This window comes from Rhipicephalus sanguineus, chromosome 2 (assembly GCF_013339695.2).
Source record: "Rhipicephalus sanguineus isolate Rsan-2018 chromosome 2, BIME_Rsan_1.4, whole genome shotgun sequence".
Lineage (NCBI taxonomy): Eukaryota > Metazoa > Arthropoda > Arachnida > Ixodida > Ixodidae > Rhipicephalus > Rhipicephalus sanguineus.
In genome coordinates this window covers 76,483,407-76,503,010 of record NC_051177.1, presented here as the reverse complement: position 1 = coordinate 76,503,010, position 19,604 = coordinate 76,483,407, and the positions used below count along the sequence as shown (strand labels likewise).

General features: G+C 48.3%; 2 protein-coding genes across 2 annotated transcripts in view; one reads left to right on the top strand and one right to left on the bottom strand.

Annotated features, from left to right (window-relative positions):
- The window catches only part of LOC119383205 (flavin-containing monooxygenase 5), a 10,193-nt gene extending 9,420 nt beyond the window's left edge, over positions 1-773 (bottom strand). Inside the window, exon 1 of the mRNA XM_037651244.2 lies at positions 741-773. Within this exon, the coding sequence (XP_037507172.2) occupies positions 741-773 (33 nt within the window). The remainder of the gene's footprint in view (positions 1-740) is intronic.
- A 7,246-nt stretch (positions 774-8,019) lies between these two features.
- On the top strand, positions 8,020-18,691 carry LOC119381680 (flavin-containing monooxygenase 5; the record flags this gene model as incomplete). The annotated part of the gene is given in 4 exon segments (XM_037649453.1): positions 8,020-8,249; positions 14,055-14,474; positions 16,889-17,123; positions 18,320-18,691. Coding segments are annotated over 4 exon segments (1,257 nt in total), but the record flags the coding sequence as incomplete, so codon positions are not given.
- Between the last annotated feature and the right edge of the window lie 913 nt (positions 18,692-19,604).

The following is a 19,604-nucleotide window of genomic DNA, read 5'->3' as shown; positions in this document are numbered from 1 at the left end:
TTTAAATTTGGGTGTACTTTTTAAACTTCACGGTAATATTTCCAAAATGTTATTAAACACTTAAACACTGCTGTGTTGTCGTGGTATAGCGCGGCCCAGCCTGCAGAATCTGTTTGTGAAGATTCTTCCTTGATTTAAAACAAACAGTTTTAGAAAAGCAATTGATGCTACTATATCGCAAACTTCAGAGACGAAAGAACACCACGCCGTATATATATATATATATATATATATATATATATATATATATATATATATATATATATATTATATATATAGATATATATATATATATATATATATATCGGCGGACAGAGGGAGCGACACAGCCCCCCCACTCGCGAACGAGTTGGTACGACCCACTGTGAAGGACACCTGCTGGCACTGGTAAGCACATAGACCTCCCTCTTCTCCCCTCCCCCTCCGGCCTCTGTCCCTTCTTAACCCTTTCAGCCCTGCATTTTTTTATTTTGGTCGGAGACTTCTTTTGTGCGTGTTTTCGTAATACTTAGGACCTCAGAAGACCACAAACGAAAAATTGAGTCAGTCGTGCAAGTAATAATGGATTTATAGACATGACATCAAATTAGGTCATCGGGGCTCAGCGGTCGTTAAATGAGGAAAATGGCCTCTTTCTTCTTGCTACTCATTAGAGTACACAAGATGTGAACCACGTGTCATTTTTCAGTATGATACTCATTGAAACAGCTTCGGTACGTCGACCCGAAAATGGCGCTTACCTGCCTCAGCTTACCCGCCTCGGCGTCACCCATGATGATGATGATCATGATGATGTGCCTCTACACATGGCTCATACCTACACTGGGGGATTGGACAAGAATTGTTGATATGAAGTTTTAAATTTATAACTAATGATTTAATACAGAAGACAAGCAAACATATAAAAGAATGAGTGCAATAATTACTTGTACATTCAGCCCAGACTTCTCATCCTAACTAGAAATCAAAATAATGAAATTAATGTGTTACCGAACGTCTTATTCTTTTTTATTGATTTTCATTGTTTCCCTATGGATTCGTTGCTACTATCGGAATGACTTCGCTCAAACTTCTTTGCGGCTCCCATCTCCGCAAGCATGTCACACTTTTGGTGTCAATCGCAGTGGGGATTATTGAAGAAGCATGCCCTCAAGAATGGATAGTTTTGGTTTCATTTCCGAGGTGCTAGGGGAAATGTTGTGTGGTGGTGTCAACTGACACCGCCTGGGCCGAGAGGGTTAAAAAGGGAAATGAAGTTTATTCATTTGATTCATACAGACCGCAAGTCCCAGCAGATTTCTATGCACGAAATAATTCACGCTCTGGTGGCGCGCGCATCACACTCGGATGGTCGAAATCGCGCGCTCTACCGATTACCAGGCAGCCAGCATCGACGATGAGAGACGTGGCGCTCATGCTTTTAGATGCGAAGTATCTTATGGCGGAGTTCAATCCGGCGGTGGTGGAGGTGTGCGGCGTGACCACCCTTACTGCGCATGCGCCTACCCTCTCCCCTCCCCCTCTCCACTTCCCATTCCCACTTTCCCCTTTCCCCTCTCCACTTTCCCTTTCCCCTCCTCCTCCCCACTTTACCTCTCTACTTCCCCTCTCTCCTCCCCCTTTCCACTCTTCCTCTGAAACTCGGGCTAGACATGCCGAAATTCTCTCCTGCGCAACGCCGCGATGAGCGCCAGCGCATGCGCCTCCCCTCCCCCTCTCTCTCCTCTCCTACGCTGCCCCCCTCTCGCACGCCTGCCGACTGCGTTCCCCGCTCGCCCTGTGGAAAATAACGGCCAGGCTAGAGGGAAGACAAGACGCGCGTAGCGTTCCTCTTCGCGTTCCACGACGCGAGGTCGGTAGCATGCCCAAAGAACGCCAACGGAACGCGATCGTGCAAGTTCTCCGGCTTCGCATCCCTCATGGTCCCCTTTAGCGGAAAATGGTGTAATTTTTGAGCTTTATGGCGTTGTACGCAGTTACGTCTCTGAAAGGCCGTCTATTGAGGCAGTCGCGTCAACGACGGTCTCGAGAATTATCCCCGTAGGCACAATGACGTTGAAGACCAAAGCTCGAGATGACACGGCCTCGATGACTCGAACTGATGAACGCCCCTGATGTGTAACACGCACGGACGTAACAAAGCGATATTATGGGCACGTAGACAAATGGTTAACGATTTAGAGTACTACATACTCTTAACTATGAGAGAGCGGTAAGCACTCCCGCTGCCTAAAGAACTCACAAGAGCAATATTCTTAGTGGTTAGAAAAAGGTTAACGATTTAGAGTACTTGGTACTGTTGCGACTGGGGGACCGGGTACGTGGACGCCGAAGCCACCACGAAGGGTTAGGAGACTTTAGAGCGTGGGGCCTTACATTCAAGACCACTTGTCTTTCAAAACAACAAATATATTGACAGATATGTACAGTGAGTAAGATGATCACAGAGACTTCTTCGAATGTCGACTGACGAGGACGCAGAGCCTTCTCCCCGCTCTTCAAGGTTGGCCTCCTTCCCTATTGGTGGTGGCCGATTGCAAGAGGGCAAGGATGTCCGTAGTTCAGGTACGGCACAGTCCAATCGGCACCAGGGCAGCACGTGGGACACCCAGCTAAGCACGCGCCGGCCCAACACCCTCTAGAGGGTCTTGGCCGGCCTCGTGGTCCTTGCTCCCCCTTTTTAGATGCGAAAGCATCTTATGCTCGGGGCAGTGTCCGTTCTGCGGCGTCCGCACCCATAATGCTCATGCACCAACTCTCCCCCACCTCTCCTCGTAAGCGCGAGGAGGTGGGGTGGAAGAGGTGGCGTGAGCGCTGCCTCTGCTTCGTTTCTCCTCTCCCGTTTCTCTCTCCGCGACAGCTGTGCGCTCGTATATAATGCGGCGCCTGCTCGCTCCCGTTGCACTCTCCTTCGCAACGGCGCTATGGAAGCTCGCGAAGCTGAACGCACACGGTGTTGCGAAATGCCGCGGAACGGAGCAGCGAGGAGCGTGCGGAGCTATCGCGAAGACGAGAAGGTTGAAGAGAGGGGCACGGGCTGGAAGGGCAATTTTTTGGTCGCCATGATCAATAAACGGGTGGTCTCCATCTAACGTCTCCGGAACCAGTTCTTTGTTACACACGGCAACGCCGGCGAGCGTTGCACTCTCCTTCGCAACGACGCTATGGACGCTGGCGAAGCTGAACGTAAACGGCAACGCCGGCAATCGAATCTCGAAGCTGCGAGGATGCGAAAGCGCGCGTTCGCTGTGCTTCTGTCATTCTCTCTCTGTGCAACGGTATGCGAAACGCCATGAACAACGTCAACGTCGGCGCTAGTTGCGCTAGTTGCAGCGGCAGCGCCATCGCCGTGGAGCAGAGGAAGGCTCGGGAAGCCGAACGTAAACGTCAGCGTCGGCAAGTGGTAATTCAAACCACAAACGCCTGGACAACCACCGTCTCATAAGTCACATAAGAGAAACGGAAACTCGATGCGCACCCCCGCGATGCTTGCGCATCTCACCATGGTTGCCCGTAGGGGGAGATGATGTGTAATTTTCTTGTTTCCTCCAAAGCGGCTGCTTTCCACGGAGCTCCTAAGGCAGGGAAAAACAGTCAGATAACGGCTACGTCGCATGGGCAGGTGGACGGGATGCATGGGAAGGCGTGTTCGGCGTGGTTGACGTGGCCGCCGCGGATGGCACCTGCACATCTGTTCACGTCGTTATCCCTCGTTTTCGGGAAATGTAGATCCGGTCACAACAGAACTCTACTACGGGAGAGCGGTGAGCCGTACGTCCCAATTCATGGAGTGGAGAGATTGTCTTTATAATAAGAAGTTGTAATCTAATTAGAGTACTGTGTACTACTAAGGGAGAGCGTGAAGCTTTCCGTAGTTACGTAACCATGGGCACAACACTACGAAGACGACCCCAACACTCGAAAACAATAAAGATTACGGACTACCGAATAGCTTACGTCTTTCTTAGGTCTTTCTTGTTCCACACCCATCGCGGCTGCTCAAACTCTGATTGCATTTTTTCTCAAAACATTTCTACAGGAGGGTGTGTCCAGATAAGATCGAACACGAGGTCCCGGTCACCATTCCCGATTGTGATGAAATTTACTGCAGGTCTAGGCATTACACCCAGAACAATGGTCTCGCAGTTAGTTTTGAGAAAAAAAATTTTGTTCGCCTGAAAAAAATATACAAATTTTGGCCGCAAAAAACGCTTTTCTGCCAATTTCGCGATTTCTGAATTTTGAGCGCACCTAGGGAAAAAGCGGTGCACTTCTTCGTCACAATATTTATTGCCCTTAAAGAACAAGTGAAACACAATCTTATGAGGCTATTATTTTTCTTGCTTGTCGAAACACTTTTGAAGAAAAAAATCACGAACTTGGAAAATCGCACAAAATACCTGTATTTCAGGAATTTATTGCTGCAAGCACGTTAAAGTGAGGATAATAAAAATTGGTACATATTAACTTTGATACTTTCGCTCTTTTTTAAAATAACTTGCGTGGTTTTACCGCGCTTCGTTTCACTCGATAATTGGGCTGAAACGTAAGTGATTTACCAAAAACGCCGAACTTTGAAAATGATTTTCTCAAAAAGGCCATTTTTAATTTTTTTAAAAATCTCTCTGATTGAAGTCAAGGGCGTCGCCTACCATTGTACAGAAAAAAAAGTTGCATTATTTTGGTTGCTAACAAGTTATAGAGCGTCACATGTGACCATGCCAGCCTAGCGGCCGCGTCGTTCGTTATTGGCTGAAACTCGGATCTAAGTTGCTCAAAATACTTGTTCGTGACATAATCACAAATCAGCAGCTCCACGCCAACAAATGCGCAGCCAGGTGTCATGGTTCAGCAAGCTTTGTCTTGGGATCAGCCGCTTGACAAACCCGCAGCAGCGGCCGCTCGATGCTGCGGGCACTCACATTACATGAGGGCCGCTTCGACGGCGGATGAGCTCCGCTTGCGCGTGAAAACTACGCTAAGAGGACGAATGAGATAAGGAATGCATCTCTGTGAAATTTAAAGGCCGTTAAGTGCCAACAAATGTCATAGTATGCAACGAAAACACTGCCGGCGATTTCCCAGTGAGCGCCTCCAGTAGTGCGCTCATGTGTTGCTTTCTCTCTTCTGATGGGCTAAAGATAATTAGGTTCATTCTATGAGCAACATATGACACGAAATAAAGCCATTGACATCTAAAGAAAGCTGTCATACGTGCTTCCGGATGGTCGAGCAACTCAAACTGCAGTTGTTCATCTCGTGCCAAAACACTTGTGTCAGCCGGCTGTGAAAAGAAGTGTGTCCAAGTTCTTTGCTTCATTAAAGAACCGCTTTTACAATACTGTATTGTTGTGCGTCCGCAGATAGAATACTCAACGCAAGTCGAGCGTTTATCACGATATTATGCGGCTTTGGGCATAACAGCAGGGGAAAAAAATACATCCGTGCTGTATTAAAGGCGCTCACTCGGAAATCGCCGGCAGTGTTTTCGTTGCATACTATGACATTTGTTGGCACTTAGCGGCCTTTAACTTTCACAGTGATGCATTCCTTATCTCATTCGTCCTCTTAGCGTAGTTTTCACGCGCAAGCGGAGCTCATCCGCCGTCGAAGCGGCACTCATGTAATGTGAGTGCCCGCAGCATCGAGCGGCCGCTGCTGCGGGTTTGTCAAGCTGCTGATCGCAAGACAAAGCTTGCTGAACCATGACACCTGGCTGCGCATTTGTTGGCGTGGAGCTGCTCATTTGTGATTATGTCACGAACAAGTATTTTGAGCAACTTATATCCGAGTTTCAGCCAATAACGAACGACGCGGCCGCTAGGCTGGCATGGTCACATGTGACGCACTATAACTTGTTAGCAACCAAAATAATGCAACATTTTTTCTGCACAATGGTAGATGACGCCCTTGACTTCAATCAGAGAGATTAAAAAAAAAATTAAAAATGGCCTTTTTGAGAAAATCATTTTCAAAGTTCGGCGTTTTTGGTAAATCACTTACGTTTCAGCCCAATTATCGAGTAACACGAAGCGCGGTAAAACCACGCAAGTTATTTTAAAAGAGAGCGAAAGTACCAAGGTTAATATGTACCAATTTTTATTATCCTCACTTTAACGTGCTTGCAGCAATAAATTCCTGAAATACTGGTATTTTGTGCGATTTGCCAAGTTCGTGATTTTTTTCTTCAAAAGTGCTTCGAGAAGCAAGGAAAATAATAGCTCATAAGATTGTGTTTCACTTGTTCTTTAAGGGGAATAAATATTGTGACGAAGAAGTGCACCGTTTTTTTCCCAAGGTGCGCTCAAAATTCAGAAATCGCGAAATTGGCGGAAAAGCGTTTTTTGCGGCCAAAATTTGTATATTTTTTTTCAGGCGAACAGAATTTTTTTTCGCAAAACTAACTGCGAAACCATTGTTCTGGGTGTAATGCCTAGACCTGCAGTAAGTTTCATCACAATCGGGAATGGTGAGCGGGGCCTCGTGTTCGATCTTATCTGGACACACCCAGGAGACGTTTGCAATTAATAGCTTAGAGGGTTATCAAAATGTTGTCCTCCTTCGCGTACAACCTTTAGTCTAGCTTAGCGAACCATAAAGAGCCTCAGAACCCTGTAGCGTTTCCTTCTTCCCAAATCGGTTCCCCTCAACCCGTCATCTACTCCAGCGAAGTAAAATTGCAGTTTCACACGAAGGGCATAGCGCTGACAGCGTTGTCAAGGTTTACTGTTGCGCTCGAACAACCCGTTCAAAGTTACGCAGGTGCGCATGGTGTCGTAACATAACACGCAGGGTAAACCCTTATCCGAAAAGGAACAGCGCTCTATAGCGGGTGCTAAAGTACAGGGGCGTAGCCAGAAATTTTTTTCGGGGGGGGTTCAACCATACTTTATGTATGTTCGTGCGTGCGTTTGTATGTGTGCGTGCCTATATACGCAAGCAAAACTGAAAAATTTCGGGGGGGGGTTTGAACCCCCCCAACCCCCCCCCCCCCCTTGGCTACGCCCCTGCTAAAGTATCACAACGTTGGTATAGGGTCCTTAAATAAAACAAGTTATGGGTACCACCCCTGTTGTGATAAACAGCTCTGCCAGTCGTGGCGCAGTCGCCACATATTGATTATGCAAGCGATGAAACCCACGGAGAACCTTCAGCGTGCTGAAAACGACTGAAGAAAGACTACTTGTGTGTCGCCTGTAGGAGAGCACGGGTTAGCAACTGCAGTAAGTGGAATGGGGGAGGAAAACATGGATAGGGGTAGAAGAGAGGACGAAGTAGGGGACAGTAGCGCCCGCGGTCCAAAACTTGGAGAGAAGCAGGTCACGCCTGCGCCGACCATCTAGCCTTGTGTCCTGAAGAAAGTGCAGGACCACCTTGAAGACCTACCTGCGCTTTCAGGCTAGAATAAAAGCTTCTTCTCGGTTGCTGCTTGGAGCCCCTGGCAACGTCGGGCGGTGACCATTGAGGCTCGTTCGGTTTAGTGCGGGAATGTTACAGAGGAGATGGCTTAGTGACTCATCTACCGCGCACTTGTTGCAGGGAGTAGACAAGCTCCATGCCCAGTAGGTAGCTCCGGAAGGCTCTAGCTCCGGGATCCGGACTGCTCTCTCCAAGACAGCCCGCGCTCCGGCAGCAGCGTTAGAGATTCCTTCCTGCCCGTAGGAGGGTCGGAATGACAGCTCAGCGGCAGCTGCCGCAGGATGTGTCTCAAGTAGTCCGAGACTGCGACTGCGCGCCTGACTATTATGCCGGTACGGTGCTCCTCCTTTGCCAGTGTGTCCTGCCTGCTTGTTGCCCACATGTGATGGGGCCAACTGCAAAGAAACTTCGATACAACTAGCTAAGAGTACGTGTAGTTTGGTGGCCGGGTAGGATGCATCGATGCTGACCCGCACTCCGGGTACTAGCTCCACGGCTAGTGTGGCCGCTCGCGAGTCACAGGCCGCTGCGCCAGGTTTTCCAGGGGCACTGACTGCCAGCAGGTCCGTGGCAAGGTGGAGTCTAGCCATTACTGCAGCAATGGAGAAGGCCGCGAAGAGCAGTCTGGAGGTCACCGCTCTGCCATGGGCGGGTACCACGCAGGCTGCTTTAGCTGAGCCAGAGTCTGAGAGGACGGAGCTGGCCGTCCGTGAGGACGATCTGGCGATGTGCATCAGTTCAAACTGCAGGAGAAGCAAACACCGCAAGAGCCAAGGCCTCACCTCAGCAAGCGTGGCTAATGTCTGTGATGACCAGGGTCTTCCCAGCACGTACAGTAGAGTTCATGTGTTGAGATCCAGCTGCACGAGCGCCTACTTTCGTGCCATCTCATCCACCGAACTCGAATCCGCTGTCACCACTGCAGGAGAACGCGGACGAAGAGGGCAGTTCTTCTCAATACTTTTTGTACCTAAAAAAAGTTCGCTTCAAGACGGCACCATTTGTTTTGGCGCTTGGAACATACCGAGTCCTGTTAGTCCGGATTGAAAACTGGCGTCAAATATTGACCCTCTAACGACAGTGGCACATGCAAATAAGATTCTGTGCATTTGAGCCGTTGCCCCGCCTTTTGACAAATTCTCCGCCGTATAATAGGTCATCAACTATAGCTCACACGAGCACCTTGCTGATATTCCAACTTAGGAGTCACGCAATGTTTAAGATTGGGCTAGTTGGTAATCCACCTTCAGCAAACGGACAAAAGGGGAACAAAGAACAATATAAAGGAGTCAAGCCGGGAATAGCGCATGGTTAGCGACCAGAATCCCATTTATAACGAAGTCGACACGTGGCTCTCGACTATATACTATGTATATATGCCCTCTTCGGAATATATGGCACCTGGATATTGGCCAACTTATTTGGCGCGTGGAGACGTTGCTACAGCAGTGTGCAGTGTGTATACTTGATCCCATCTGGGTGACCCACAAAAGCTGAAGGCGTTGCTCAACGTCTCCGAGCAAAAAGATCGCGAGCACGAACTGCGCTGCGAATGCACTGTAAAGAGGAATGACCGTTTATTCGAGTTTCTTCACTGCCGATAACCGGTCGCAAATTAGCCGAGTGCCGCGGGACCTAGCTGTCGTTGCAATACAGCTTAAAGCGTCGTATATGGGTCACGCAATTGCTGGGAATCTGACGCTGCTGCAATATTGCGTTTGGCGCTAAAGGCAAGGTCATTCAGTGCCTTATATCGCCTCACCCGCAGGGCCGGTTGTTTACTGGCCCTGCGGTAAACAACCGGTAAAGTTGTTTACGCGGCGTCGACGCACATGAGCCAGTGGTGTCACGAGCGGATTTTATCGGGTTAATCTTCGGGAGCCCATTACTAAACCGCCCGGCTATAAAACTAAACCGGTTAGGCAATGTACACTATTTTGTCTGGGCAGCCATATCTGCCAGTTCAAGGCAGCGCCTTTACTTTTTAGCTCTCCCTCTTCATCACGTTACTGCTATATTGACAAAACAAAGAGAAAGAAATGAACACGGTATTTATGCACAAGTGTTTAGGCCTGCTTGACCGTGGACGCCACACTTGCTTTGTCTCGAGATCGTATCTCACTATGGCAGCTACAAAACCAGCAATGCCTGCAGATGCAGCCGCGATTACGCGTCTGTATGCGCTCGCTCGCTTTAAAGAGAGAGTGGAACACGCTTAGGAGTTATACTCGGTACTGACGTGTCGTTAGCCGTGACCGCAAATTATTTTCTTTGTGACATTAGCGGGGCGCTCCGAGGTACGTTTACGATAACTGTGCAGCAAACACCTGACTTTTACTGCACTCCAGGCCTCTGGCAGCCTCAAGGACGCGGCGTATTTGCAGCGGTCATAAATTAATTCTGCAAGGTTTCATAACCTGGTGACAGCTTCTTGCCTCATGGGGTTTTCCTGCCCCAGACAAGATAGCGGATTGTAGAAATGGTGACAGCCATTGGCGTTTATGAGCTGTGCATAGTAATAAATAAATAAATAAATAAATAAATAAATAAATAAATAAATAAATAAATAAATAAATAAATAAATAAATAAATAAATATTCTGATTCAAGGCTAACGTAGCAGTGGCGTGTTTCAAATGTTCTTGGATCAGTGGAAAATGCGCTCTTCTATAGTATACTATGTATAAAATGTAAGCTCATGGACGAAAAGAAGGCACACACAGTAATTGAGAGACACAGCATAGTTCGAATTATTGCTGCTTATGGTGCCACACAAGACGCTGTGAACTTCCATACGTTTGCAAACTTACCAACATGTTTGATATGTTTTCCTTTTATGGGCACCATGTAAAACCCTGCATGTTTCCATAACAAAAAATTCGGCACATCCCACGCACTGTGGGAATCGATGTAATGCGAAGCAGCCATCAAAGAGCTGCATACATCGCCTTGTTTGTCTTTGAGCCAAATGAAATCATTCATGCCATGGAATCTAGTCCACCATATATCACATGTTTGCCATGCAAGCATGCATGCACAATCTAGTGTACACCATGCCAATGAAACGCATATTCTGGTATATAAATGCATGACCTGTCGTTTATGTTCATCACGCACTCGTGTCATGCCATACCAATTTTGGTATATATCACGTTAAGAAAACGGCCGGAAGCGCACCATGACAGTGGCATGTAAATCATACCGTACATGACATGCATAACATGATTCACATGTTAAGACCTCTCATTTATGTTCGTCATACAGTCACATCGCGCAATACCAGTTTTGGTGTATATCAAAGGAGCGAAATGGCCGCGAGTTCACCATGAGTAGAGTATGTAAATCATGCCATACATGACATGAATATTATGGTTTTTCATGTTACCACCTGTCACTAATGTTCATCATACAGTCTCATCGCGCAATACCAGTTTTGGTGTATATCAAGCAATCGAAACGTCCGCGAATGCACCATGAGCGTGGCATGTAAGTCATGACATACATGGCATGCATGTCATAGTTTTCATGTTACCACCTGTTATTCACGTTCTTCATGCAGTCACATCGCGCAATACCAATTTTGGTGCATATCAATCTAGCGAAACGGCCACGACTGCGCCATGAGCATGGCATGTAATCATCTCGTACATTTCATGCATGTCATGATTGTCATCTTACCACCTTTCATTTACGTTCGTCATACAGTGGCGTCGCGCAATACCAATTTTGGTGTATACCAAGCTAGCGAAACGGCCGGGAATGCACAGTGAGCGCGGCATGTAAATCATGACATACATAACCTGCATGTCATGATTTCCATGTTACCACCTCTCGTTTACGTTCGTCATGCAGCCGCGTCGCGCAATACCAATTTTGGTGTATGTCAAGCAAGCGAAACGGCACGAGTGAGCATGACATGTCAATCATGTCGTGCATGTCATGCATGTCATGATTTTCATGTTACCACGTCTCATTTACCTTCGTCATACAGTCGTTTCGCGCAATACCAATTTTGGTGTACATCTAGCTAGCGAAGCGGCCGCGAATGCATCATGAGCGTGGCAATTAAATCATGACATACATGACATATATGTCATGGTTTTCATCTTACCAACTGGCATTCATGTTCTTCATACAGTCACACCGCGCAATACCAATTTTGGTGTATATCAATCTACTGGAACTGCCGCTAGCGCATCATGAGCGTGGCATGTAAATCAGGTCGTACATGACTTGCATGTCACGATTTTCATGCTACCACGTCGCACTTACGTTCGTCATACTGTCGTGTCGCGTAACACCAATTTTGATGTATATCACGCAAGCGAAACGGACGCGAATGCACCATGAGCGTGGCATCTATATCGTGACATACATGTCATGGATGTCATGGTTTTCACGCTACCACCTGTTATTCATGTTCTTCATAAAGTCACGTCGCACAGTACCAATTTTGGTGTATATCAATCTAGCGAAACGGCCGCGAGTGTGCCATGAGTGTGGCATGTAAATCATGTCATACATGACATGCATATCATGATTTTCATGTTACCACGTGTCTGTTATGTTCGTCTGTTATGTCTGTTATGTCATACAGAAATGTCTCGTCATACCAGTTTTCGTATGTATCCCTTCATTTAAACGGCCGCGAGCGCCCCGACACCATGTCATGTAAATCATGCTGCACATGACATGCGCGTCATGATTTGCATGTTAGGACCTGTCATTATGTTCGTCATGAACTCTTGTCACGCCGTACCAATTTGGTAGATATGAAATTAACGGAACGGCCGCAAGAGCCCAAAGGCCGTTGAATGTAAATCATGCTGTTCATGACATGCGTGTCATGATTTTCATGATATGACCTGTCATTTATGTTCGTAATAAGGCCATCCTATGACACACCAATTTTGGTATATATCCGATTAACGAAACGGCCAGGAGAGCACAAAGTCGTAGGCGGCTAGATAGATAGATAGATAGATAGATAGATAGATAGATAGATAGATAGATAGATAGATAGATAGATAGATAGATAGATAGATAGATAGATAGATAGATAGATAGATAGATAGATAGATAGATAGATAGATAGATAGATAGATAGATAGATAGATAGATAGATAGATAGATAGATAGATAGATAGATAGATAGATAGATAGATAGATAGATAGATAGATAGATCAAAGTCGCAGAAGTTCGCTAAGAAATGCTTCGCATTTAATACAGGACTTGCCACATATTCTCGTGTGAACCTACATGTGAGTTCCTCATAAAAATAGCATATGACCTCCTGTAACCGGGGTACAAGAAAATAAACCGTAAGTTCCAATATACGAGCCAAGTTATGGTTATGTGAACGTATAGAAATTCCGTGTTAAGAACTCATATGTTCAGATCTGATTATTGGACATTGGGAGTATGTTTTTTTTTTTGCTAGGTTAAACACATAACAGTGCAAAAAGTCTTTATTGTGTATGCTTGTCTTTTTTTTATTGCGATAACGATTAAGGCATAATGTTGGCGCATCTTTCAACAGATATGCTACGCCAACTATAGCCCAACAAGAACTCGCAGCCCACCGTAATGATTAATCCTCACTGCCACCAGCGGGGACTAGATATAAAAAGAGTCTGGCTAAGGGGCCTGTTGGATGAACAGCATCTTTATATCAGTGGTTCTTCCAGCATATCACGGGGTTCTAGTGGTTATGGTGCTCGACTGCTGACCCGAAGGCTGCGGGATCGCGTCCCAGCTATGGCGACCGCATTTCGATGGAGGCGAAAGGCCTGAGGCCCGTGTACTTAGATTTAGGTGCCCGCCAAAGAGCCCCAGGTGGTCGAAATTTCTGGAGCCCTCCACTACGGTATCCACGCAATCATTTCGTGGTTTTGGGACGTCAAACCCCAACAATTAATTAATTATTTCTTCCGGTATATGTAGACCGTCGTAATTCTGTGGTCACACGATTGTTTGGTCGCCCTCGTATGATCAGGTCGACTTGTTTTGTACCATCTGAAGTAGGTCACTTCGACTGCCGTATGTTGTGATAGCTTTACGTGTTTCGTGATAGATTATATTACATAGCCTATAGAGTCCTCATGTCACCGTGTAGCAAGTGTTAGATATCGGATCTCCATTGTGACAAAGCTACGCAACTAGCCCTCACCAGTCTCTTACGCCCCTCCCTCCCCCTCCCCCTATCGCACTTTGGTCTGGCGCAAGATCCAGACCAGTACATTTGTGTCCCCCTATACTCTTCTCACATTCTCTTTGCCTTTCATTTTACATATTTCCATATCTCGCTCTCTCCCCTATCTGGCGCAACTGTTTCGCACCGGTCTACTCTCTACACCTGTATATCAAGCGTCTTTCGGGCCACCGGCCTGGATGACCAGCTCTGGCTATTGGATCAGATAGACCTGCCTGTAGATATCGGTCTATGGGGCCTTCCGGACATCTAGAAGCCCAAACGGTTTCAAACAGTCCGTACAAAACTTTACCCACCCTTCCATCCATCCAAATACTGCGCTGTGTGAATAAACATCCTTTACCTTTTCAAAACTATTGCGCGTGGTTGCATGTGCACGTCGGGTGTTGCAAACGCTTCACTGGTTCCATCGTTGTCCGCGCAGGGACCAGGTGGCCATGGGTCTTGGCGACCGGGGACGCAAGCGGATCGCCATCGTCGGCGGCGGCTCGGCGGGCATGACGGCCGCCAAGTCGTGTCTCGAGGAGGACCTGGAGCCCGTGGTGTTCGAGCAGACGGACGCCCTCGGAGGGCTGTGGCGGTACCGGGACGTGCCGGAGTACGGCGTGCCGTCCCTCATGAAGGCCACCATCATCAACACCTGCAAGGAGATGAGCAGCTTCAGCGACTTCCCTCCGCCGCGCGAGTTCGCCAACTACATGCACCACTCGAGCCTGGTGCGGTACTTCGAGCTGTACGCGAACCACTTCGGCGTCACCAAGCACATTCGCTACAACACCGAAGTGACTCGAGTCCAGAAGAGCCAGGACTACGACGAGACCGGTCGTTGGGACGTCACGTACAGGTGAACACCTAAATCCTGAACATATAGCCAGGGGAAAAGGTGGGGGGAGTGGAGGGATTCGAACCCCCTAAATATACACATACATATCCTGGCTGAGCTTCCGAGACATAACGATGGTTCGAGACGGATAATATCGGAGCCGTCAGTAAATGAGTATTCACACGAGGGCACGGCCGTAACCAAGAATTTTTATCGGGGGGGTGTTTGTGTGTAGAACGGCTAACTTTGCCAACTAGTGGTCGCTGTGAAGGCGTGCAAGCATTTTAGTATCACCTGAAAAGTTAAAACATGAAAAAATTTCGGGGGGTGTCAGAACCCCTCAACCCAGTCACGGCCCTGCACGAGGGAGAAATCCGCGGGGGACACTGGCAGATTGCGGATCACGTGACCACGACGTCAAGGATTAGTGAGTGGGCGCGAACCCCCTGCGCCTCCTCGGAGGACACGGGGACCTTTTCCCCGACAGGACAAACGATCCCCTGGCGGTGGGGGATATAGCGGAATTTCGGGCTCTTGTTTGGCCACATTGTTGCACTTGCACCTGCAGGGAGCGGCAGTGGGTGTTCAGCCTGCAGCTGGGGTCAACTGCAGCTAGTCGTCAGCAGCTGGTGAAACGGGCGGTACAAGCCACAAGTGTAGTCTGGTAACACTGATCTCCCCCTCCATTCGACCCGTCCGTGTGAGTGGGGGACATTTGTGGCGAATTCTCCGCGCGAGCTGACGTCACTAGGCTCCGCCTTTATCCCCCGAGGATTTGTCCCCCGTGTGAATACCGCTTAATTAAGGGGTATTCACACGAGTTGTAAATGAGTACGTCTACTTAGGACAGGTAGTAACCGCGGAGCCGAACCATGAGAATGAAATAACTAGAAGAATAAGGATGGGATGGGGTTCATTCGGCAAGCATTATGAAATCATGAAGGGTAGTCTACCACTATCCCTCAAGAGGAAAGTATATAACAGCTGCGTCTTACCGGTACTTACCTACGGAGCAGAAACCTGGAGACTTACAAAGAGGGTTCAACTTAAATTGAGGACGACGCAGCGAGCGATGGAAAGGAAAATGATAGGTGTAACCTTAAGAGACAGGAAGAGAGCAGAGTGAGTCAGGGAACAAACGGGGGTTAAGGATATCATAGTTGAAATCAAGAAGAAGTGGATGTGAGCCGGGCACGTAGCACGTCGGCAGGATAACCGGTGGTCATTAAGGGTAACTGACTGGATTCCAAGAGATGGCAAACGCGTGAGGGGGAGACAGAAAATTAGGTGGGCAGATGAGATTAAGAAGTTTGTAGGTATAACGTGGCAGCAGAAAGCACAGGACCGGGTTGATTGGCGGAACATGGGAAAGGACTTTGCCCTGCAGTGGGCGTAGACAGGCTGATGATGATGATGATGATTCACACGAGGAAGAAATCGGCGGGGGACACGGGGGGATTGCAGATCACGTGACCACGTCGTCACGGATTAGTGAGTGGCCGCGACCCCCCCCCCCCCCCCCGCGTCTCCTCGGAGGAGACGAGACTTTACCCCGACAAGACAACGATCTCCCGGCGGTGGGGGATACGGCGGAATTTCGGGCTCTTGTTTGGCCACATTGTTGCATTTGCTCCTGCAGAAAGCGGCAGTGGGTGTCCAGTCTGCAGCTGGGGTCATCTGCAGCTCGTCGTCAGCAGCTGTTGAAACGGGCGGTACGAGCCACAGGAGTAGTCTGGTAACACTGGTCTCCTCCTCCGTTCGCGCCGTCCGTGTGAGTGAGGGACATTTGTGAGGGATTCTCCTCGCGAGCTGACGTCACTAGGCTCTGCCTTTATCCCCTGAGGATTTGTCCCCCGTCTGAATACCCCTTTAAGTGTATAAATTTCAGTCACAATGTGACGCCTATATTCGGAGATGTGGGGAGAGAATGAAGAGTAAAAGGTTTCTGACTTCTCCCACACCTTGAGCTCGCCGTGTACGCGTGAAGCTTTTATTTATTTATTTTATTATTATTTACTTATTTACTCATTCCTTCATTTATTTAAAGTGATTGCAAACTTTTCTAGCTGTTCAATCAACACTCTTGAAACTTAAAGAAATCAGCGTGCTTTTTAGGCGTTGAGTAGGATTTTTATCGTTTCTAATTCCTCGTTCACTAAATGTTTGTATATGTTCGCTAAACTTTGTTTTTACCATTGCGACAACCTACCATTGACAAATAAGGCGTTTTGTCATACAGCCGCACGTGTGGGCACTTGCCCTAATGCTGCGCACACCTAAAACGCTTACATTTTATTTTCTATTTCGTGTCGACCTCCGATTTTTCCGCTGTAAGTATCACAATAATAGCGATCGAGTACATAAGTCAATGTATCAATGTATCAAATGTATCAGAAGCCTGATTATATAATTTTTCTTTCCTGCCCGTCCCAAAGGACAAAAGGCCAGCCTCCTCGGACGGAGACGTTTGACGGCGTGATGATATGTTCGGGCCACCACGTGATCCCCCACGTGCCGACCTTCAAAGGCCTGGACAAGTTCAAGGGCCAAGTTTTTCACACGCACGACTACAAGATACCCGACGGGTTCCGCGACAAGAAGATCCTCATCATCGGCGTCGGAAACTCGGGCGCAGACGTCGCCGTGGATTTGTGCCCGTGCGCTGAAAAGGTTTGGCGGAGGACACAAAAGCAACTTCACTTTAGCCGTTGGAAGATATCTTTAGTAAAATTCCTTAGTCGGTTCATCGGGGCACATTCAGTCTCACATAAATAGGATGGTTGCGCTCGCGATTCACGCGAAGTGTGGCACGCTGTATATACATGTGTGCTGTATTTTAGGCAGTAGTGGTACGCAGTAACACCAAGGCTTAAGGTGGGGAGCTGGATGAGCTCCTGGAAGGCAAGGGCCAATATCTATGGGGGACACAGGCCTCCTTGTCAGATATCTGGCAGTACATGCACATCTATATACATTTCATCTCTCTCTTACACCCACACGCAAACAAGCGGACCATGGGGGCTGCCCCCCCCCCCCTCCGCACCCCCTTCCAGCTAGGTTAGGTCCCCTTGAACAAGGGGGGGGGGGCAAGCGAACGGTAATAAATTTCATTTTGTTATAGAGCGCAACGTATAAATGCACTGTTCTTGTCATATGTGTGTCATATGTGTACAGAATATGCAGAGTGAAAAAACTGAAGATGACGGCACGCTACGTACGTCTAGCCTGTAACAACACAAACACGCTAAGGTTTGTTTTTGATCACTTTTTAGACAAGCTTGAAAGACTCGTGCTACGAAAAAGACGTTTCTCGCATGCTACGTCTCATCACATGGTCAGTAAGTGCTATAACTAGCATGCAGTGCTGTTTCGGGGAACATATTGCGCTAATTGTGTACATGCCTGTACCCCAGGACTTCTTTGTGGGAGCGCTCTGTAGACTATAGTGTCTGAAATTGGGAGAGCTTCCACGAACGCTCTGCTTTAAAGGCCGAGACAGACGGTACGATTTTCCATGTGATGCGACGCGGCGGTGGGGAAACCGGAATGGTGACCTTTCACATCATCGGACAGCCACCATTCCGGCTGCCGCGCCGCCGCGTCGGCCGTCGCATCGCATGGAAAATCGTACCGTCTGTCTCGCGCTTTATTGCTTGGGTGTGCGAGCTTTCGTTGGAAGCTCCTGCGAGCATTCAGCCCTCTGACTGCGACTAGCATCCGACTCGCACGCCCTTTCTGTTTCTACTTTTTTTTTCGCATCTAGTTATCCCTTTTACCATTCCCACGTGAACGGTAGCTGACCAAAAGTGATGAATTATTTCCATACCCATCTCTCTCACGTGTGTGTAATTTATGCGAATCCGCAGGTTTACCTGAGCACGCGCCGCGGCTGCTGGGTGATTCGGCGCGTGGGCTTCTGGGGCATACCGGCGGACTCGTTCCTGAACCGTCGCACGGTGAACTTGTTCAACAAGTACGCGCCGGAGTGGCTCGTAAACTTTGTCTACGAGACGTACTCGAACGAGGCGTTCAGCCACAAGTTGTACAGGCTCAAGCCCAAGCACCGCTGGCGCAACCAGCACCCGACCATCAATGACGCGCTGCCCAACGGGATCCTCAGCGGACGCATAATCATCAAAGGGGACGTCGAGGAGTTCACCGAGACGGGCGTCATCTTCAAGGGCGAAGAAGGGTATGAGGAGAAGCTGGACGTCGTCATACTGGCTACTGGGTACCTGGTGAGTTGAAATATTGGCATGAAAGCTTGAAGATGTGAAGCACGGTGTTTCGCGAAGGTACGCAAATTGTGAGTGAGACAACTATATTGAATATCCTGCAAATTGATGGCCTTGGTCGAGGCCGCGCCGGGGACTGTAGAGAGAGACCCTGTATCTCAGAAGTTTCCTGCGATTTCTGGATCGCCCGAAGTTGGTCCTGGAGATCTGAGCTAGTCAGTGCGGCTCTCCACCGCGCCCCTAGTTCATCCGGTGGTACTGCGATTATCTTCCGAGTTACTTCGCAATCCTAGAGTATGCTCTAGGGCAGTGGCGTAGGCAGAAATTTGTTTCGGGGAGGGGGGGGGGCACAGGCCCGGTGTGCCACCTGCTGGCTACGCCGCTGCTCTAGGGTGGCTCCTTTATCATCACATAATTTTACAGCGAAAGCTGTTATGAGATCATTTCACCGGCCGTTTTTGGCGCCGTAGCTGTCCGCCGCCGCCGGTGTCCGTAACCAGTATCGATCGAAATAAGAAAAAAAACTAAATAAGAAAAAAATTCCAGGATGGAACGAGGTTCGAACCTGGGCCCTCAGCGTGGGAGCCTAGTATTCAACCTCTGAGCCATGCCGGTGCTTGGCACTGCTTTGCACAAAGGTCCTATACAGGCTTCATGTCGGGAAGGAACCACATTAGCATATGCAATGTAGCGTGGTAGAAGAGTAAAATAAGCACCAAGCGTCGCACAACGCGAATTCTGTAACCAGGCGTCACAGAATGCGAATTGCGCAACGAGTAGGTTGTGAAATGCTTCCAACCCATTACAAAGATCTTGCCATAATGCTTCGTCGTCACCAGGCACAGCATCAACAAAGTGCGCATAATGCCTTACATGCGTTTAGCAGGTACCACGGATCACCGTAAAATGACCAAAA